The sequence below is a fragment of the Nerophis lumbriciformis genome, linkage group LG31 (genome assembly GCF_033978685.3).
Source record: "Nerophis lumbriciformis linkage group LG31, RoL_Nlum_v2.1, whole genome shotgun sequence".
NCBI lineage: Eukaryota > Metazoa > Chordata > Actinopteri > Syngnathiformes > Syngnathidae > Nerophis > Nerophis lumbriciformis.
In genome coordinates, this window is record NC_084578.2 from 4,323,473 (window position 1) to 4,348,185 (window position 24,713).

At 33.7% G+C, this 24,713-nt stretch overlaps 1 protein-coding gene across 2 annotated transcripts in view; it reads left to right on the top strand.

Annotated features, from left to right (window-relative positions):
• LOC133574058 (ephrin type-A receptor 6-like) overlaps positions 1–24,713 on the top strand; it is a 515,834-nt gene that overhangs the window by 27,409 nt on the left and 463,712 nt on the right. For both annotated transcript variants that reach the window (XR_009811371.2, XM_061926082.2), the window contains exon 2: positions 20,297–20,361. Coding sequence is in view for 1 of the 2 variants with exons in the window: in XM_061926082.2 (XP_061782066.1) it covers positions 20,297–20,361 (65 nt within the window). In the remaining variant the exon portion in view is untranslated. The remainder of the gene's footprint in view (positions 1–20,296; positions 20,362–24,713) is intronic.

Genomic DNA, 24,713 nt, shown 5'->3' on the forward strand with positions numbered 1-24,713 from the left:
AAAAAAAAATTAAAAAAAAATCTGCATATATATATGGAAATAATGTGATTTGTTTGGGGTTAATCGCCATAAAAGGTACTAATACGTGATCAACCATGTTGTCATTTACCTTTAAAATGTTGGATTTTATTGGAATGTCAGTGTGTGAGAAATCATGGGTTGCTTGTGCTGGATATGTTTTTCATTTCTCAGAACATTCATGCTCTCACCTTTGTTTTAACCAATAATTGAAAAAACCCAACATATTCCTTTGTTTGGAATGCCTGCTTCCTCCTGGAATGGTTTGAGGGTAATTGCAAAAATATCATTTTATTTTGGTATTTACATAATAACAGAATAAAACCTCCATTTGCAGGAAAACACTTAGATTGGATCTAAATCCCAAAGCAAACACCACTTGCATTATTCAAAGCATTTTATGACCTCGGCTTGTTTTTTTGTACGTTTAACTTTTTGTAGGATTCTGGTTTGATGCAACCGGTATTAAAAACGTATCCTAGCGGTTAGCATACGGCCACAAAAGTCCCAACGATGAACATTTATCCCTAAAAGTAATTGAAATGCTGCCGATGCTGTTTAATGTGTTTCAATTTGTTGGCTTTATTTTAACAAATACGGTACATTAAACATATGTTTCTTATTGCAAGTTTGTCCTTAAATAAAACCGGTATTTTTTAGAGGCGGTATAGTACCGAATTTGATTCATTAGTATCGCGGTACTATACTAATACCGGTATACCGTACAACCCTAGACTCAACAAACCGGACCTTCACTTGTTGTCAACTCTGACACCTTCGGTCCGTCACTCAAATAAGTCAGTGTGCAACATACACATCGATTTTCTAGTTCGAACTTAATTGCATTAAAAAAAAATACCAGAGTTGTTATTATACAGTATTATTTGAACTAGGACCTTGTATTTTTGAGCCTGAATACAAAGAGGATAAGCAATAACTTTCAGAAGCCATATTAGATTTTATGAACTTTGAGGAACTACATGTAAAGCAACTTTCCAACATAATTGCATTAAAAAAAAAACACCAGAGCTATTAATATACAGTATTATTTGAACAAAGACCTTGTTTTTTTGAGCCAGAATATAAAGAGGATGAACAATAACTTTCAGAAGCCATATTAGATTTTCTGAACTTTGAGGAATTACATGTAAAGCAACTTTCGAACATAATTGCAATAAAAACAGTAACAGAGCTGTTATTATACAGTATTATTTGAACGAAGACCTTGTATTTTTGAGCCCGAATACAAAGAGGATGAGCAATAACTTTCAGAAGCCATATTAGATTTTCTGAACATTGAGGAACTACATGCAAAGCAACTTTCCAACATAATTGCATTAAAAAAAAAACACCAGATCTGTTATTATACAGTATTTTTTAACTAGGACCTTGTATTTTTGAGCCTGAATACAAAGAGGATGATTAATAAGTTTTAGAAGCCATATTAGATTTTCTGATTTTTGAGGAATTACATGTAAAGCAACTTTCGAACATAATTGCAATAAAAACAGTAACAGAGCTGTTATTATACAGTATTATTTGAACGAAGACCTTGTATTTTTGAGCCCGAATACAAAGAGGATGAGCAATAACTTTCAGAAGCCATATTAGATTTTCTGAACTTTGAGGAACTACATGCAAAGCAACTTTCCAACATAATTGCATTAAAAAAAAAACACCAGATCTGTTATTATACAGTATTTTTTAACTAGGACCTTGTATTTTTGAGCCCGAATACAAAGAGGATGAGCAATAAGTTTTAGAAGCCATATTACAATTTCTGAACTTTGAGGAATTACATGTAAAGCAACTTTCGAACATAATTGCAATAAAAACAGTAACAGAGCTGTTATTATACAGTATTATATGAACTAGGACCTTGTATTTTTGAGCCCGAATACAAAGAGGATGAGTAATAAGTTTTAGAAGCCATATTAGATTTTCTGAACTTTGAGGAATTACATGTAAAGCAACTTTCCAACATAATTGCATTAAAAAAAAGTACCAGAGCTGTTATTATACAGTATTATATGAACTAGGACCTTGTATTTTTGAGCCCGAATACAAAGAGGATGAGTAATAAGTTTTAGAAGCCATATTAGATTTTCTGAACTTTGAGGAATTACATGTAAAGCAACTCTCGAACATAATTGCAATAAAAACAGTAACAGAGCTGTTATTATACAGTATTATTTGAACTAGGACCTTGTATTTTGGAGCCCGAATACAAAGAGGATGAGCAATAAGTCTTAGAAGCTATATTAGATTTTCTGAACTTTGAGGAATTACATGTAAAGCAACTTTCAAACTTAATTGCATTAAAACAAAAAGTACCAGAGCTGTTATTACACAGTACTATTTGAACTAGGACCTTGTATTTTTGAGCCTGAATACAAAGAGGATGATTAATAAGTTTTAGAAGCCATATTAGATTTTCTGAACTTTGAGGAATTACATGTAAAGCAACTTTCGAACATAATTGCAATAAAAACAGTAACAGAGCTGTTATTATACAGTATTATTTGAACGAAGACCTTGTATTTTTGAGCCCGAACACAAAGAGGATGAGCAATAACTTTCAGAAGCCATATTAGATTTTCTGAACTTTGATGAATTACATTTAAAGCAACTTTCCAACATAATTGGATTTAAAAAAAACACCAGAGCTGTTATTATACAGTATATTTTTAACTAAGTTGTTGTATTTTTAACCCCATATACAAAGAGGATGAGCAATAAGTTTTAGAAGCCATATTACAATTTCTGAACTTTGAGGAATTACATGTAAAGCAACTTTCCAACATAACTGCATAAAAAAAAAACACCAGAGCTGTTATTATACAGTATTTTTTTAACTAGGACCTTGTATTTTTGAGCCCGAATACAAAGAGGATGAGCAATAACTTTTAGAAGCCATATTACATTTTCTGAACTTTGAGGAATTACATGTAAAGCAACTTTCGAACTTAATTGCATTAAAAAAAAAGTACCAGAGCTGTTATTATACAGTATTATATGAACTAGGACCTTGTATTTTTGAGCCCGAATACAAAGAGGATGAGTAATAATTTTAGAAGCCATATTAGATTTTCTGAACTTTGAGGAATTACATGTAAAGCAACTTTCGAACATAATTGCAATAAAAACAGTAACAGAGCTATTATTATACAGTATTATTTGAACTAGGACCTTGTATTTTTGAGCCTGAATACAAAGAGGATGATTAATAAGTTTTAGAAGCCATATTAGATTTTCTGATTTTTGAGGAATTACATGCAAAGCAACTTTCGAACATAATTGCAATAAAAACAGTGACAGAGCTGTTATTATACAGTATTATTTGAACAAAGACCTTGTTTTTTTGAGCCAGAATACAAAGAGGATAAACAATAACTTTCAGAAGCCATATTAGATTTTCTGAACTTTGAGGAAATACATGTAAAGCAACTTTAGAACATAATTGCATTAAAAACAGTAACAGAGCTGTTATTATACAGTATTATTTGAACTAGGACCTTGTATTTTTGAGCCCGAATACATAGAGGATGAGCAATAACTTTCAGAAGCCATATTAGATTTTCTGAAGTTGAGGAATTACATGTAAAGCAACTTTCCAACATAATTGCATTAAAAAAAAAGTACCAGAGCTGTTATTGTACAGTAATATATGAACTAGGACCTTGTATTTTTGAGCCCGAATACAAAGAGGATGAGTAATAAGTTTTAGAAGCCATATTAGATTTTCTGAACTTTGAGGAATTACATGCAAAGCAACTTTCGAACATAATTGCAATAAAAACAGTAACAGAGCTGTTATTATACAGTATTATTTGAACGAAGACCTTGTATTTTTGAGCCCGAATACAAAGAGGATGAGCAATAACTTTCAGAAGCCATATTAGATTTTCTGAACTTTGAGGAATTACATGTAAAACAACTTTCCAACATAATTGCATTAAAAAAAAACACCAGAGCTGTTATTATACAGTATTTTTTTAACTAGGACCTTGTATTTTTGAGCCCGAATACAAAGAGGATGAGCAATAGGTTTTAGAAGCCATATTACATTTTCTCAACTTTGAGGAATTACATGTAAAGCAACTTTTGAACTTAATTGCATTAAAAAAAAAAGTACCAGAGCTGTTATTATACAGTACTATTTGAACTAGGACCTTGTATTTTTGAGCCTGAATACAAAGAGGATGAACAATAAGTTTCAGACGCCATATTAGATTTTCTAAACTTTGAGGACTTACATGTAAAGCAACTTGCGAACATAATCGCATTAAAAAAAAAGTACCAGAGCTGTTATTATACAGTATTATTTTCGGACTCCAATTGGGAACGTGACAGTTTGTCGTATGCTGCATTTGCATTGGGGACAATATTCCTCTACAAAACCTCATTACTTTTTGGGTGACATGCTAAACTTTCAGTTGACGGAACAGACAGCCAGTCCAGTACCACTGATGTCTGAATAATGCACACGCACATGTAATAAGACCACAGATGTGCTTCTATTTTAAGGGTATATATATTTTGTGTGTGCTTGCAAAAGCTGCAGGTCAGACAGGAGATGTCATCATTTGGCTGGAGCTCCATTTATTTGTGAGTTGGCCGGCTCATGTTCTATTTATATCGAACCAGTTGAAGTCCCCACGGACCGCCTGCTCCAGGCAGGGTTTGTGGGTGCCGTCCTGAAAGATAACTCTATGGAGAGGTAGAATTGATGGATGCACTCTGGATGTTGAGAGCGATCTAGTGCACGCTGCAAAGAGAGATACACCGTTGACATTACGTGCGTTTACAAATTCAGACTTATTAATTAAATTAATTCAGACTTATTAATTAAATTAATTCAGAGTTATTAATACAAAATAAAATACAAATGATTACTACGTTTTGTTTGGCAATATTATGCAAAAGCAACTTTTCTTACCTTCTGGTACCTGCTGATCTGTATTTGGGATCTGCATAAGTCCTGAAAATGTTTTAATGTTTTCACTATTTTTATTTTTATTTGTATTTTTAATTTTTTTATTTCCTCATGTTTCGCAACTTTTCTTACCTTCTGGTACCTGCTGATCTGTATTTGGGATCTGCATAAGTCCTGAAAATGTTTTAATTTTTTCATTATTTTTATTATTATTTGTATTTTGTTTTTTTTAATTTCCTCATGTTTCGCAACTTTTCTTACCTACTGGTACCTGCTGATCTGTATTTGGGATCTGCATAAGTCCTGAAAATGTTTTAATGTTTTCATTATTTTTATTTTTATTTTTATTTTAAATTTTTTTATTTCCTCATGTTTCGCAACTTTTCTTACCTTCTGGTACCTGCTGATCTGTATTTGGGATCTGCATAAGTCCTGAAAATGTTTTATTTTTTTCATTATTTTTATTATTATTTGTATTTTCAATTTTTTTATTTCCTCATGTTTCGCAACTTTTCTTACCTACTGGTACCTGCTGATCTGTATTTGGGATCTGCATAAGTCCTGAAAATGTTTTAATTTTTTCATTATTTTTATTATTATTTGTATTTTTTTTTTTTTTATTTCCTCATGTTTCGCAACTTTTCTTACCTACTGGTACCTGCTGATCTGTATTTGGGATCTGCATTAGTCCTGAAAATGTTTTAATTTGTTTATTATTTTTATTATTATTTGTATTTGTATTTTTTTTATTTCCTCATGTTTAGCAACTTTTCTTACCTACTGGTACCTGCTGATCTGTATTTGGGATCTGCATAAGTCCTGAAATTTTTTTTTATTTTTTTTATTATTTTTATTATTATAATTTTTTTTATTTGTTTTATTGCCTCATGTTTGGCAAACTGATTACTACAACCACCTCACTATCCATTTTAATGCTTAACTTTTTTCAAATTTAGAGTTCAATAATTGACATGTTTGGATGTGGGAAGAAACCGGAGTACCGTATTTTCCGAACTATAAGGAAAATTAAAATATATATATATATTTTTTTTTCTTCTCAAAACTCGACAGTGCGTATTATAACCCGGTGCGTCTAATGTGCGGAATAATTCTGGTTTTGCTTACTGACCTCGAAGCTATTTTATTTGGTACAAGGTGAAATGATAAGTGTGACCAGTAGATGGCAGTCACACATAAGAGATACGTGTAGACTGCAATATAATGGCAGTCACACATACAAGATATGTGTAGACTGCAATATAATGGCAGTCACACATACGAGATACGTGTAGACTGCAATGTAATGGCAGTCACACATAAGAGATAAGTGTAGACTGCAATATGATGGCAGTCACATTTAAGAGATATGCGTAGACTGCAATATGATGGCAGTCACACATACCATTTATGTGTAGACTGCAATATAATGGCAGTCACACATAAGAGATACGTATAGACTGCAATATGATGGCAGTCACACATAAGAGACACGTGTAGACTTGCAATATAATGGCAGTCACACATTAGAGATACGTGTAGACTGCAATATGATAGCAGTCACACATATGAGATACATGTAGACTGCAATATAATGGCAGTCACACATACGAGATACATGTAGAGTGCAATATGATGGCAGTCACACATAAGAGATATGTGTAGACTGCAATATGATGGCAGTCACACATAAGAGATACATGTAGACTGCAATATAATGGCAGTCACACATACGAGATACATGTAGAGTGCAATATGATGGCAGTCACACATAAGAGATATATGTAGACTGCAATATGACTCAAGTAAAACACCAATATGTTATATGTTACATTGATAATATAGAACATTACACACAACGCTCAAAAATCGATCAAAATGTTTTTAGTAGACTTTGGTAAGCTATGAAGCCACACCGCTTGATGGATTGTACTGTGCTTCAACATAGGAGTATTAGTATGGTGTGTGTATAAGGTAAGACATATTATCTGGTGTTTGGTTTGGCAATATTATGCAAAAGAAACATTTCTTCCCTTTCTAGTGCCTGCTGATCTGTATTTGAGATCTGTATAAGTCCTGAAAAATTGCACGCGTCCGCCTTTGTCGTCGATAAGTTTCTTATTTTTCTCTATCTTCTTGTTATGGGACATTCATCCTCCGCTGTTGCCATTTCTTCTATAAAGTAGTGTAAAGTTTTTACTTATGTCTGCCATGAAAACGCTAAAACGTGCTCCCTATAATCCGGTGCGCCTTATATATGAAAAAAGATCGAAAATAGACCATTCATCGGCAGTGTGCCTTATAATCCGGTGCACAGTATTATTTGAACAATGACCTTGTATTTTTGAGCCCGAACACAAAGAGGATGAGCAATAAGTCTTACGTACATATTACATTTTCTCAACTTTGAGGAATTACATGTAAAGCAACTTTTGATCATAATTGCATTAAAAAAAAAGTACCAGAGCTGTTATTATACAGTATTATTTGAATAAGGACCTTGTATTTTTGAGCCCGAACACAAAGAGGATGAGCAATAAGTCTTAGAAGCCATATTACATTTTCTCAACTTTGAGGAATTACATGTAAAGCAACTTTTGATCATAATTGCATTAAAAAAAAAAGTACCAGAGCTGTTATTATACAGTATTATTTGAATTAGGACCTTGTATTTTTGAGCCCGAACACAAAGAGGATGAGCAATAAGTCTTAGAAGCCAAATTACATTTTCTCAACTTTGAGGAATTACATGTAAAGCAACTTTTGATCATAATTGCATTAAAAAAAAAAGTACCAGAGCTGTTATTATACAGTATTATTTGAACTATGACCTTGTATTTTTGAGCCCGAATACAAAGAGGATGAGCAATAAGTTTTAGAAGCCATATTAGATTTTCTGAAATTTGAAGAATTACATGTAAAGCAACTTTTGATCATAACTGCATTACAAAAAAAAGTACCAGAGCTGTTATTATACAGTATTATTTGAACTAGGACCTTGTATTTTTGAGCCCGAACACAAAGAGGATGAGCAATAAGTCTTAGAAGCCATATTACATTTTCTCAACTTTGAGGAATTACATGTAAAGCAACTTTTGATCATAATTGCATTAAAAAAAGTACCAGAGCTGTTATTATACAGTATTGTTTGAATTAGGACCTTGTATTTTTGAGCCCGAACACAAAGAGGATGAGCAATAAGTCTTAGAAGCCATATTACATTTTCTCAACTTTGAGGAATTACATGTAAAGCAACTTTTGATCATAATTGCATTAAAAAAAAAGAACCAGAGCTGTTATTATACAGTATTATTTGAATTAGGACCTTGTATTTTTGAGGCCGAACACAAAGAGGATGAGCAATAAGTCTTAGAAGCCATATTACATTTTCTCAACTTTGAGGAATTACATGTAAAGCAACTTTTGATCATAATTGCATTAAAAAAAAAAAGTACCAGAGCTGTTATTATACAGTATTATTTGAATTAGGACCTTGTATTTTTGAGCCCGAATACAAAGAGGATGAGCAATAAGTTTTAGAAGCCATATTAGATTTTCTGAAGTTTGAGGAATTACATGTAAAGCAACTTTTGATCATAATTGCATTAAAAAAAAAATACCAGAGCTGTTATTATACAGTATTATTTGAATTAGGACCTTGTATTTTTGAGCCCGAACACAAAGAGGATGAGCAATAAGTCTTAGAAGCCATATTACATTTTCTCAACTTTGAGGAATTACATGTAAAGCAACTTTTGATCATAATTGCATTAAAAAAAAAAGTACCAGAGCTGTTATTATACAGTATTATTTGAACTAGGACCTTGTATTTTTGAGCCTGAACACAAAGAGGATGAGCAATAAGTCTTAGAAGCCATATTACATTTTCTCAACTTTGAGGAATTACATGTAAAGCAACTTTTGATCATAATTGCATTAAAAAAAAAGTACCAGAGCTGTTATTATACAGTATTATTTGAATTAGGACCTTATATTTTTGAGCCCGAATACAAAGAGGATGAGCAATAAGTCTTAGAAGCCATATTACATTTTCTCAACTTTGAGGAAGTACATGTAAAGCAACTTTTGATCATAATGACATTAAAAAAAAAGTACCAGAGCTGTTATTATACAGTATTATTTGAATTAGGACCTTGTATTTTTGAGCCCGAATACAAAGAGGATGAGCAATAAGTCTTAGAAGCCATATTACATTTTCTCAACTTTGAGGAATTACATGTAAAGCAACTTTTGATCATAATTGCATTAAAAAAAAGTACCAGAGCTGTTATTATACAGTATTATTTGAATTAGGACCTTGTATTTTTGAGCCCGAACACAAAGAGGATGAGCAATAAGTCTTAGAAGCCATATTACATTTTCTCAACTTTGAGGAATTACATGTAAAGCAACTTTTGATCATAATTGCATTAAAAAAAAAGTACCAGAGCTGTTATTATACAGTATTATTTGAATTAGGACCTTATATTTTTGAGCCCGAACACAAAGAGGATGAGCAATAAGTCTTAGAAGCCATATTACATTTTCTCAACTTTGAGGAATTACATGTAAAGCAACTTTTGATCAAAATTGCATTAAAAAAAGTACCAGAGCTGTTATTACACAGTATTATTTGAACTAGGACCTTGTATTTTTGAGCCCGAACACAAAGAGGATGAGCAATAAGTCTTAGAAGCCATATTACATTTTCTCAACTTTGAGGAATTACAGGTAAAGCAACTTTTGATCATAATTGCATTAAAAAAAAGTACCAGAGCTGTTATTATACAGTATTATTTGAATTAGGACCTTGTATTTTTGAGCCCGAACACAAAGAGGATGAGCAATAAGTCTTAGAAGCCATATTACATTTTCTCAACTTTGAGGAATTACATGTAAAGCAACTTTTGATCATAATTGCATTAAAAAAAGTACCAGAGCTGTTATTATACAGTATTATTTGAATTAGGACCTCGCATTTTTGAGCCCGAACACAAAGAGGATGAGCAATAAGTTTTAGAAGCCATATTACATTTTCTCAACTTTGAGGAATTACATGTAAAGCAACTTTTGATCATAATTGCATTAAAAAAAGTACCAGAGCTGTTATTATACAGTATTATTTGAACTAGGACCTTGTATTTTTGAGCCTGAATACAATGAGGATGAGCAATAAGTCTTAGAAGCCATATTACATTTTCTCAACGTTGAGAAATTACATGTAAAGCAACTTTTGATCATAATTGCATTAAAAAAAGTACCAGAGCTGTTATTATACAGTATTATTTGAACTAGGACCTTGTATTTTTGAGCCCGAACACAAAGAGGATGAGCAATAAGTCTTAGAAGCCATATTACATTTTCTCAACTTTGAGGAATTACATGTAAAGCAACTTTTGATTATAATTGCATTAAAAAAAAAGTACCAGAACTGTTATTATACAGTATTATTTGAATTAGGACCTTGTATTTTTGAGCCCGAACACAAAGAGGATGAGCAATAAGTCTTAGAAGCCATATTACATTTTCTGAACTTTGAGGGATTACATGTAAAGCAACTTTTGATCATAATTGCATTAAAAAAAAAGTACCAGAGCTGTTATTATACAGTATTATTTGAACTAGGACCTTTTATTTTTGAGCCCGAACACAAAGAGGATGAGCAATAAGTCTTAGAAGCCATATTAGATTTTCTCAACTTTGAGGAATTACATGTAAAGCAACTTTTGATCATAATTGCATTCAAAAAAAAGTACCAGAGCTGTTATTATACAGTATTATTTGAATCAGGACCTTGTATTTTTGAGCCCGAACACAAAGAGGATGAGCAATAAGTCTTAGAAGCCATATTACATTTTCTCAACTTTGAGGAATTACATGTAAAGCAACTTTTGATCATAATTGCATTAAAAAAAAAAGTACCAGAGCTGTTATTATACAGTATTATTTGAATTAGGACCTTGTATTTTTGAGCCCGAACACAAAGAGGATGAGCAATAAGTCTTAGAAGCCAGATTACATTTTCTCAACTTTGAGGAATTACATGTAAAGCAACTTTTGATCATAATTGCATTAAAAAAAAAATACCAGAGCTATTATTATACAGTATTATTTGAATTAGGACCTTATATTTTTGAGCCCGAACACAATGAGGATGAGCAATAAGTTTTAGAAGCCATATCACATTTTCTAAACTTTGAGGAATTACATGTAAAGCAACTTTTGATCATAATTACATTAAAAAAAAGTACCAGAGCTGTTATTATACAGTATTATATGCATTAGGACCTTGTATTTTTGAGCCCGAATACAAAGAGGATGAGCAATAAGTTATATAGAGTAATGTGTATAGGCTCACACAAGTTCTGTAAATAGATTAAATTTGAGGGTACACAATAATTACCGGGCCAATATCGGAAATCATCACGTCACACCAATAAATCCGATAAAATTAAGAAATAGCTTTGAAAAAAAAAACCTCCAACGAGGCGACACCACCCGTACTGTGCTGTAGGTGAACAAATCAAGCGTTCCCTCGAGCTCACAGTGTAAACAAACATGGCGTTGATCTTACTGCCCACCAAATGCTACGCCAGGAGGGACAAATCCCTGGATTCGACACACTAAACACCGCAAAACCTGACAGTATCCATGGGGAAAGAAAGAAAAAAAAAAAGGCTGATGGCCATTCCCGCGTCGCAGCTGCGTCCAAGACGACCCTAGGGCCAAAGAGATCTGCCCTGTCGTCATGAAATTGATGGCTCCCCCCCACCATCGCTCAACCCCATCGGCGAGCAGACCACAGTTTGTACTTCTCCGCCACTATTATTATTTTTCAGATGTATGTTTGCCATCAAAATAAAGTATAATCGTTAAACACCTGCATCAGCTAAATGATGTACAAAACTACAACCTGCTACCCAAGAATGTGCAACAATTCTCAACAAAAGAGGAGAAATATAACCTTAGAGAGGAATTAAATCATGTAATGGCTTGAAGAAAAGAAGTGAAATAAAACACTGATATGATCCAGTTTAAGAAACTGTTTAAATTCAGAGAGAATACAAAATACACAGAAGAAGAATCCTAATTAACATGTTGAACTTTATTGAAAAATTAGATACTTTTATTCATTTAATTATGTGAATTACAACATATTTAACTATTTATTAGGAACAATATTATTTATGGATTTACAATGTGTACAAATTGAGAACAGGAAGTGAACAAATGTGTTAGTACCGTATTTTCCGGACTATAAACCTTATATTACCCACTAAATTTTCTCAAAATATGTTACATAAATTAGCCGCACCGGACTATAAGCCGCAGATGTACGTTGTGAAATGGGTTATTTACACAGAAATATTTAATAAATGTTTATTGTTTCCAACAAGGCAGTAAAACGGCTGATCAAACAAAACAGAAGTCACCGTCATGGACCCAGTAGCTGCGCACGCTAGCTCTCCAATCTGCTAAATAGACTCGATTACTCCCCTATGACGTTTTGGTGAATTTACTGAGGAAAAGAATGTCATCGTAAGTTAATAATACTAACACAGACACTCGTAAATATGTTAACATATGAGCTAATGCTAACGACGCTCGCTTGATTATGCCATGATAGCACGTGCATGAAAACACTCCTGCAGACATCACACCTGGGACGGTTTAGTAAGTATAAATAGTTTTAGTTATATTGTAAAATTTGGAAACATTGCTTGGAGCGATGGATAGAGAATCCGTACTCGTAGAAACGCTACAGACGGCTAGAGGTGTGTGACTGTTTGGTGGTGGTCGGCAGCCACACTTCCGTTGGTCTACGCCAACCCCCATATGCGGTCCTCTCCAAGGTTTCTCATAGTCATTCACGTCGACGTCCCACTGGGGTGAGTTTTTCCTTGCCCTTATGTGGGCTTTGTACCGAGGATGTTGTTGTGGCTTGTGCAGCCCTTTGAGACACTTGTGATTTAGGGCTATATAAATAAACATTGATTGATTGATTGACAGTGGCTACAAATGTAGGGAGTTGTGACGACACAGTTCTACAAGAGGGCAATGTTGCTTTATGATTTATTTTATATATATATATAAACACACAATATACTATATATAATAATGAAACAATACTAATAAATAAACTATAGAATGGTGTGTGACAAAATCCAAGAGAGTGTGTGAGGCTATGTGTTTGTTACCTAGTGTTGTGTTGGGCGAGAGGGACAAAGCAGGAAGGCAGTCCGTGGTCAGGCAGATAGTCGGGAGCTAAGCGGGGCGAAGAAGGTCCGTCGAGAGGTCGAGGTCCGAGGGAGGCCGTCCAGAATCCAGAGGGGATCACGGGAGAACTCGGGAAAAGCACTGCGGGAGGACAACACGGACATCAGACACGGAAACAAGGAAGTCACAGGGGAAGAGCGAGTATGCGGATAGAAGCCAGACAAGGGGTACTTACTTGGGTAACTAATGGTTAAGTTCCAGCCAGGATCGTTGGGTCCACTGGTCCTTTATACCGCTCGCCCTCATCAGTCCCAGGTGTGCAGATTGCGAAAAGCGGGTTTGAGCCCGCGCCGTGACAAATACTGTGCTTTGTGGAAATCTCTGTGTGGGTGGGTTCTCCGTGGACTGACAGAATCTGGGGGAGCCCGGGATCCAGGGTTAACAAGTCTTTTATTTTGTATATCTTTGTTGTGGGGAATGTCGCCAGCGTCCCCAGCTGGGCAATCCACTCACCTGTCAGCTGCTTCGAAGCCGGTCCATACACACGCCCCCCTCCACATGCTTATTTAGTTTTTGTTTTCAAATCCAAAACCATTGGCGTGGGTGAGCGGGTCCTCCCTCCAGTGGGCAGGTGAGCAGCACAGAGTGGCCCAATGGCGCCCAATTAAATAGGCGACTTCTGCCAGGCCTGGCAGGGGCCCCCGGCGTTGACTTTGGCAGGCGCCGGAAGCCCCGCGGAGAGAAGGGGGAGCTCGTCCAAATCAGGTCGCCGTGAATATGAAACCGAGTTTGGAGACCGGCTGAGAGAATCTCGACTAAATGCAAAATCAATACCGTCATCAAGTACTTTTTTTTGGATGAATCAATGACCTTTCATGTTTCACATTTATCATTAAAAGTTGTGTGCTTGCAGGATGAACTTCTTCTGAATGACATGCAAATGACAAGTGATCAATAATATGTGCAGACTGTTTACTCTTATTGGGCGTGTTGCCAGGTGGTCTAATAAGACTGTGTGTACTCTTATCGGGCGTGTTGCCAGGTGATCTACTAAGACTGTGTGTACTCTTATTGGCCGTGTTGCCAGGTGATCTACTAAGACTGTCTGTGCTCTTATTGGCCGTGTTGCCAGATGATCTACTATGACCGTGTGTACTCTTATTGGGTGTGTTGCCAGGTGATCTACTAAGACTGTGTGTACTCTTATCGGGCGTGTTGCCAGGTGATCTACTAAGACTGTGTGTACTCTTATTGGGTGCATTGCCAGGTGATCTACTAAGACTGTGTGTACTCTTATTGGGCGTGTTGCCAGGTGATCTACTAAGACTGTGTTTACTCTTTTTTTTTTTTTTTTTTTTTTTTTTTTTTTTTTTTTTTTTTTTTTTGTCCTGTCCAGCTTCTCAGGCAAATCATATAGTTGATGTAGATGCCCATGTCGGCTGTTCAGATTTACTTTACAAAAGAGAAGTGTAGGATACTTCTCTTGTTGCCTTATTTGTATTTGACTTTATTAAATGTATTTATATTATCATTTAGTGCAGCCGGGCCGGAGCAGGAGGGGATAGAAAGAGAAAAAAAAAGAAGACAGAGGGGGAAATTGTGGGGACAAGAGGGGGATTAGACAGAGAGACAAAAACAACAACAGCAAACAACAACAACAACAACAATAGAGCAACATCAGCAAATATGACATGTACAAATATGATGGTAAAAGTAATAGCAAATAAGCAGTTAGCGAAAAATAAAAAATAATACAGAAATGACAATGAGCATTATTACACTACAAATGGATCAATACAAATACCAATAGAAATAGCGCTATTGATAATGAACAATACCAATAATTTACCTTTATTATCAACAATACAGTTGTTTAAATGCAACAATACATATACGTAATGATAACTTGAGATACGAAAGAATGCAGAAAAATGGAGGGGGAGAAAGAGAAGCAACCTACATTAACCTTGTAGATTGTTATAGTCACAATAGGTTAAGCTTTGTCAGTGTGCCATGTGTTACACCCAGTTTACCCTAGGGCAACAACGTTAATATATGTTTGATGAAACGTGATTATGTGCATGAGTGTAAGTATGCATATGTACTTGTATATGTACAGAATGTGTATATGTGTTTGTACAATGAATGTATATGTACAGAATGTGTATATGTGTTTGTACAGTGAATGTATATGTACAGTATGTGTATGTGTATGTTTGTATATTGAATGTGCGTGTGGATGTACGAACATTAGGTAGGTAAATATGTACTGTATTTGTGTATGTATGTGGGAGCGTAGGTACCTATGTACGTATGTGAGCATATGTGAATTTGCATGTACAATACATTCGACTCCCAGAGTGCGTGGGAGCCAGAGCACGGCCCCATCACCCCCGAGAGCCCAACCCACAAACAGGAGGCGTGGTGCCCTGGGAACCAGGGACCACCGCCCCCACGCAGCCAAGCCGGCCAGCGACAGGAACCCCAGAGCCCGACCCACCGTACCGCCCACAAGGGCCAGCAGCAGGCCGCAGACAGACGCACCCGGCAGAGGACAGGGCACGAGAAAAGCAGGGGACAGCCAGACCCCAAGCCAGCGAGAGACCACACCCCACACGGGCAGAAAGGCGAGACGCCCCGCCCGAGGGACCCAGAGACTCCCCGCAACCGGACGGGAAGACCGCCCCCGCCCCACCGGCAACCGGGCCCCCACGAGCCCACCCCCCACCCCCGGAGAGCGCGGCGAGGCCAGCCCCCGGCCACCCCACCCAAACCAGCCGCCGCAGGACCACCCAGGCACAGGGCCACGGGAACCACCCACCCCACCCGCAGGGACCCCAACGATGGAGATGGAACAACCAGCAACCGCCCCGCCGAGCCCCCACCCTGAGGGAGGGGAAAAATTAAAAAATAATATTAATAAAATATATTTTAAAAAATAAATAAATAAATAAATAAATAAATTAATTAATTAAAAAAAAAAAGAATTAAAAGAAGATCACAGACATGCTGACAAACAAGGTCACTATTTTATTTTTTTTAAACACTGTAGCACTTTGAGGTTGTTTACTCAATGTAAAGTGCTTTTTACAAATAAAATCTATTATTATTATTATTATTATTATAAAAAAAGAAAACTATATGTGGTCTTGCCTTACATATGGATTGTCAATAATCGGCGAAATTCCCCCCCAAAAAGTGCACAACGAAACATAAGATTACTTGTTAGCATTGATAGCCACCTCTTACTAGCAGTTTTTTGCTATTTAGAATGCACAAAAAAAGAAAATTATTGTCTCATTTAAGGATTACGGATGATGCGCAGCGTTCCAAAAAAAGTGCACTATCCAGGGTCTCTGCAGGTTTTATCAAGTCAATATTAAGACTTTTTTAAGACTGTTCCCCTAGAAGTAGAGCTATGGAGGACTGAAGACAATCAGTGCAGGTTTTCCAAGTAATAAGATGATATTACACCTGGTGTCACTGCAGTGTTTGCCATATCCACTTTCCAGTGGGCGTGCATGAAGGATCAAGCACAGCCGATAAAAACCTCCCTGAGCAGATGCACAAGCTCCCTTGGTCAGATAAGCTCCACCAGAGGCTGGGCTGGCTCTGGCCTGACACTAAAAATGTCCCATTTGGCTCTCTGGTCCGTCTCACTTCCACCGAGATGTGGATAACACACCTGGCCGTGCGGTTATTCAAACATCTGTCTGTTGTAATAACTCACGTCACAAAAAAAGCAGCTTTAATCGGACATTGTTAACGCTGAAAAAGCAAATAAAGTATGGATATGTGTGATTTATTGTGTGAGAGTTTCCTTGGGGGGGTCGCTCAAGGACAAATTCCGAGACTGGATCGTCTGTTGCTTATCATTAGATTCCACTTTGATGACTCACTGCATGGAAATGAGTTCTGCTGCTTAAAAACACTTCAAGCCGAGTGTGCAGTTTTATGTCAGCAAGGTCTCCTTGGCTTGAAAGTTCAATAATTGTTGCAACTAGTTGGCCAAAAACTAATATTTTTGTGTACTATTTTGCAACATGTGACTTATGATTCTTTAATTGTGTATTTTGTGTGATCTGATTCTGTATGAATATGTACATACATACATATATAACTACACACATTTTACAATATATAAATAATATAAAATCCCCTGAAGAGCAGGGTAACCTGCCAAACAGGCTTGTAGGGATGAAATAGCCTCTGTGTTTTTTTCCTGACCTAACGTATATTCCGATTTACCCCGGTATTGAGCACTGTATAACGGATGAACCACAGTAACCTATATATATATATATATATATATATATATATATATATATATATATATATATATATATATATATATATAGAGAGAGAGAGAGAGAGAGAAACACACATACATATCGATATATATGTGTGTGTGTGTGTGTGTATACATAAATATACAAACGTATATATATATATATATATATATATATATATATATATATATATATATATATATATATATATATATATATATATAAATAATAATAATAATAATAATAATAATAATAATAATAATAATAATAATAATAATAATAATATATAAATCTCCTGATGATTGAGGGTACCCCCCCTCATGAAACAGGCCTGTAGAGATGAAATAGTCTTGTGATTTTTTTTCCCACACATACATATATTGCGCTCTACTACGGTATCGAGCACTATTTTTTTGGATAACCTTATTAAGACATATATATATATATATATGTATATTTCCTACGCTTTGATCCCTGTGGCTTATATATATATATATATATATATATATATATATATATATATATATATATATATATATATATATATATATATATATATATATATATATATATATACATATATATATATATATATATATATATATATATATATACATATATATATATATATATATTTCCTAGGCTTTATCCCTGCGGCTTATAAAATATGAATATATATATATATATATATATATATATATATATATATATATATATATATATATATATATATATATATATATATATATATATATATATATACAAACGTATATATATATATATATATATATACGTTATACCCTCAATCTCCTGACGATTGAGGGTACCCCCCTCATGAAACAGTCCTGTAGAGATGAAATAGTCTTGTGATTTTTTTCCCCACACATACATATATTGCGCTCTACTACGGTATCGAGCACTATTTTTTTGGATAACCTTATTAAGACATATATATATATATATATGTATATTTCCTACGCTTTGATCCCTGTGGCTTATATATATATATATATATATATATATATATATATATATATATATATATATATATATATATATATATATATATATATATATATATATATATATATACATATATATATATATATATATTTCCTAGGCTTTATCCCTGCGGCTTATAAAATATGAATATATATATATATATATATATATATATATATATATATATATATATATATATATATATATATATATATATATATATATATATATATATATATATACAAACGTATATATATATATATATACGTTATACCCTCAATCTCCTGACGATTGAGGGTACCCCCCTCATGAAACAGTCCTGTAGAGATGAAATAGTCTTGTGATTTTTTTCCCCACACATACATATATTGCGCTCTACTACGGTATCGAGCACTATTTTTTTGGATAACCTTATTAAGACATATATATATATATATGTATATTTCCTACGCTTTGATCCCTGTGGCTTATAAAATATGAATATATATATATATATATATATATATATATATATATATATATATATATATATATATATAAACACACATACATATCGATATATATGTGTGTGTGTATATAAACATATATATATATATACGTTTGTATATATATATATATATATATAAATATATATATATATATATATATATATATATATATATATATATATATATATATATATATTTCCTACGCTTTATCCCTGTGGCTTATAAAATATGAATATATATATATATATATATATATATACAAACGTATATATATATATATGTATATTTCCTACGCTTTGATCCCTGTGGCTTATAAAATATGAATATATATATATATATATATATATATATATATATATATAGAAACACACATACATATCAATATATATGTGTGTGTGTGTGTGTGTATATATACAAACGTATATATATATATATATATATATATATATATATATATATATATATATATATATATATATTTCCTACGCTTTATCCCTGCGGCTTATAAAATATGAATATATATATATATATATATATATACAAACGTATATATATATATATATATATGTATATTTCCTACGCTTTGATCCCTGTGGCTTATAAAATATGAATATATATATATATATATATATATATATATATATATATATATATATATAGGTTTTGCAGGTTTCTCTACTCTTCAGGGGATTTCCCTGAAAATCAGAGAAACCTGTAAAACAGGCTTGTAGGGATGAAATAGCCTATGTGTTTGTTTGTTTTTCCTGACCTAACGTATGTAATGTGTATATATATATATATTTAAAAAAAACAAAAAACAGGCTATGTCATCCCTACAAGCCTACAAGGTTTCTCTGATTTTCAGGGAAATCCCCTGAAGAGCAGAGAAACCTGCGAAATACATATATATATATATATATATATATATATATGTATATATATATATATTTTTTTTTTTTATTTATTTATTTTTTAGCCCAATGCGGCCCCCCCAGGTCAAAAAGTTTGGACCCCTCTATTTTATTGTGTATTTTCTCAGTCACACGCTGAAGAATGACATTTTGTGGGTAAAAAAAATGAGTCAAACGGTGGCGGGCGAGGAGGAGAATGGAGTGTTAGGAGCAATCTGGGTGCAATCTATCAGTCCCCAAATTGTGTGGCAAGTGGCAACAATGTTCCTGCCCGTGTTTATATTGCACGGCTGATAAATATTCATCCAAGAAACTCATTTCTGTTGTGATAAAATGTCTAAATGAGCGTGTTTATGATTGATATTTCAATTTCCCGTGTGAAAATGGAACTTTTGTGCGCAGACAGATGGATAATGGTGGGATTCTTTTTCATTTCAGTGGTGCTGCTGGATACCACGTCTGTGCTTGGCGAGCTGGGATGGAAGGCCTATCCTGTCAACGGGGTAAGGACTGTTAGCCACGCCGTGTTTACTCTCCAGTCCCTTTTCATGCCGTCTTTGTCACATCCACCCCTTGAATTACAGTGTGGGTTACATGTGCATCTTTGTTTTGGGTCAGGCCCTCCGTCCCCCTGGGAAATAAGGCAACCTGGAAACAAACAATGAGATAAGATCTCCGCGCGGCCTTTAATAATGTGCTGCATTGTTTCCTTGTCACCTTCTTTCCTGTTTACGTCGCAATCCGCCATCACCAATATTTCACTCCCTCAAGCCCCGCCCACGGGAGGCTAATGTGGTGACAATCAGGCCTGGTGCTGTAATGATGCGAATGGAAAAATAAGAGTAAAAAAAAAAGGAAATGATTAAAAGTACAATACAATAAATACAATTTAATAAAAAAAAAAGAAAAGAAAAAAGAATGAATAAATAAATATAAAAAATATATAATACAAAAAAACAAGACTTACAGTATCTAATGGGGTGGCAATCAGGACAGATGCCCAGCAGCGGCCATACTGATGCAAATGGTAAATAAGAAGAAACAAAAAAAATAAGAAAAAAAGAAAATCAATGAAATAAAAAAATACAATAAGATTATATAAAAAAATTATAAAATAAAAATAAAATACCATTTTAAAAAAGACTTACAGTCTCTAATAGGCTGGCAATCAGGCCAGATTCCCAGCTGAGGCCAAAATGATGCCAATGTAAAATAAGAAGAAATACAAATAAAATAAAAAATAAAAAAAAAACAATAAAATTAAATAGAAAAAAAATGTATCTAATCAAATAAAAAATTTTACAAAAATAATTATAATATTAATAATAATATTTGGAAAAAAAGACTAACAGTATATGTAAGTACAGTACCATATTGATGCAAACAGAAAATAAAAAATACAAATTAATAAATAAAATAAAATAAAATAACAAATAAATAAAAACTAGAATAAAAGTAAATATAATAAAATAAAAAATGAATAAATAAATAAAAAACTTACAATCAGGCCAAATGCTCAGTAGCAGCCATAATGATTTGAATGGAAAATAAGAAGAAACAAAAAGAAAAGAAAAAAACAAAACAAAAACTATACAATATTTTTTTTTATGAAAACAAATAATAAATTACATTAAAAAAAAAGAAATAAATAAATAAATACAAAAAAATTATTAATAATAAAAAAATACTTACAGTATCTAAAAGGGTGGCAATCAGGCCAGAAGCTAAGCGGAGGACATAATGATGCCAAATAAGAACAAAAGAATAAATAAATAAATAATAAATACAATAAAATTTAATTAAAAAAAAAAGAAATCTAATCAAAAAAAAAATTTAAAAAAAAAAAATACAAAATAATAATTTAAAAAAATACTTACAGTATCTGTAAGTACAGTACCATAATGATGCAAACAGAAAATAAAAAGAAAAATTACTAAATAAAATACAATTAAAAAAAAAAAAAAAAAAAAAACTACAATAAAATTAAGTTAAATAAAATAAAAAATGAATAAATATATAAATAAGAAAAATGTATAATACAAAACTTACAGTATCTAATGGGGTTTCAATCAGGCCAGATGCCCAGTAGTAGCCATAATGATTTGAATGGAAAATAAGAAGAAACAAAAAGAAAAGAAAAAAAGAAAAAGAAAAAAACTATACAATATATATATATTTTTTTTTTAAATAAAAATAATTAAAAAATGAATAAATACAAAAAAATTAATAATAATAAAAAAAGACTTACAGTATTTAATGGGGTGGCAAACAGGCCAGAAGCTAAGCGGCGGACATTATGATGCAAATGTAAAATAGTTTGAAACAAAAAGAATGACAAATAAATAATTACAATAATGCAAAAAAATAAATCCATTAAAAAATAAAAATAATAATAAATAAATACTAAAAAATAATAATTAAAAAAACTTACGGTATCTTCAGCAGCGCTGGGTAAAAATGAGTGACGAACATTCCACTTTGTATTTGGACCTAATTTCACCTTCGGTCCATTAAAACGACTTCCCGCTCTGTGCCTAACCTGCTTTTTACGACAGTCTACTACCCAAAAAGGATATTTCCATTTCGCTCAGACAAGGAGCCTCAAGCGCAGCAGCAGCAGTTATCCTGCCTGAGTGTAAATGTCAACAACTATAAATGACAACATAACATTATAACAATCTGGAACCACACATCATTTATTAACCAAAAATAATAGCACTTTTTATGTATTGCAAGGAGGCCGATGATGACGTTTCATTACTTATAAATATTACTTGTGATAAAGGGGTCATTATGATTTGTAATGACTTGAAACACTTCCTTGTGGTCCTCATAACATGTCATTCTGGTCAAAATGTTGCATAGATCATCTTCAAGCCTTATTTACGTGCCTCCACTTTGACAATGTCTTCCTTCCGCCATCTTTGTTGTATTTTTCAGCGCTTTCATATGGAGTCTACTAACAGAGTATTTTCGAACTTGACGTCACTTTGTATTAGGGCACTGCATAGTTGATGGATTTCCGCAGCTAGTGGGTCCATGACCATGACTTCTGTTTTGTTTGATCAGCCATTTTACTGCCCTGTTACAGGCACCGTTTGGGAACAAATAAGGTATGTAAATAAACGTTTACAGAATATTTCTGTGTAAATAACTAATTTCACAAGGTATATATCTGCGGCTAATTATAGTCCGTTCCGTATTCTTGTTGTCCGTATCGTTTCTACTCGTATGGATCCTTCATTCATCACTCCAAAGAATGTTTGTAAGTTTTACAATATAACTAAAACAATTCTTACTTATGAAACCGTCCCATGTGTGATGTCTGTAGGAGTGTTTTCATGCATATTTGTACGTGCTATTGTAATGTAGTCAAGTTAGGGTCGTTAGCATTAGCTAATATGGCAACAGTCCGTGTCAGTATTATTAACTTACAATGGCATTCTTTTTGTATCGTTTCACAAATTCCTCAGTGAATTCACAAAAAACGTCACCGTGGAGTTATTGAGTCGGTTTCGCTGATTGGATAGCTAGCTTCCGCAGCTGGTGGGTCCATGACCATGACTTCTGTTTTGTTTGATCAGCCGTTTTACTGCCCTGTTACAGGCACTGTTTGGGAACAAAAAAAGGTATGTAAATAAACATTTACAGAATATTTCTGTGTAAATAACTAATTTCACAACGTATATATCTGCGGCTAATTATAGTCCGTTCCGTCTTCTTGTTGTCCGTGTCGTTTCTACTCGTATGGATCCTTTATTCATCACTCCAAAGAATGTTTGTAAGTTTTACAATATAACTAAAACAATTCTTACTTACGAAACCGTCCCTTGTGTGATGTCTGTAGGAGTGATTTCATGCATATTTGTACGTGCTATCGTAATGTAGTCAAGTTAGGGTCGTTAGCATTAACTAATATGTCAACAGTCCGTGTCAGTATTATTAACTTACAATGGCATTCTTTTTGTATCGTTTCACAAATTCCTCAGTATAGTCACCAAAACGTCACTGTGGAGTTATTGAGTCGGTTTCGCTGATTGGAGAGCGAGCTTCTACAGCTAGTGGGTCCATGACCATGACTTCTGTTTTGTTTGATCAGCCGTTTTACTGCCGTGTTACAGGCACCGTTTGGGAACAAACAAGGTATGTAAATAAACGTTTACAGAATATTTCTGTGTAAATAACTAATTTCACAACGTATATATCTGCGGCTAATTATAGTCTGTTCCGTCTTCTTGTTGTCCGTATCATTTCTACTCGTATGGATCCTTCATTCATCACTCCAAATAATGTTTGTAAGTTTTACAATATAACTAAAACATGTCTTACTTACGAAACCGTCCCATGTGTGATGTCTGTAGGAGTGTTTTCATGCATATTTGTACGTGCTATCGTAATGTAGTCAAGTTAGGGTCGTTAGCATTAGCTAATATGCTAACAGTCAGTGTCAGTATTATTAACTTACAATGGCATTCTTTTTGTATCGTTTCACAAATTCCTCAGTGAATTCACAAAAACATAACGGTGGAGTTATTGAGTTGGTTTCGCTGATTGGAGAGCTAGCTTCGGCAGCTAATGGGTCCATGACCATGACTTCTGTTTTGTTTGATCAGCCGTTTTACTGCCCTGTTACAGGCACCGTTTGGGAACAAACAAGGTATGTAAATAAACATTTACAGAATATTTCTGTGTAAATAACTAATTTCACAACGTATATATCTGCGGCTAATTATAGTCTGTTCCGTCTTCTTGTTGTCCGTATTGTTTCTACTCGTATGGATCCTTCATTCATCACTTCAAAGAATGTTTGTAAGTTTTACAATATAACTAAAACAATTCTTACTTACGAAACCGT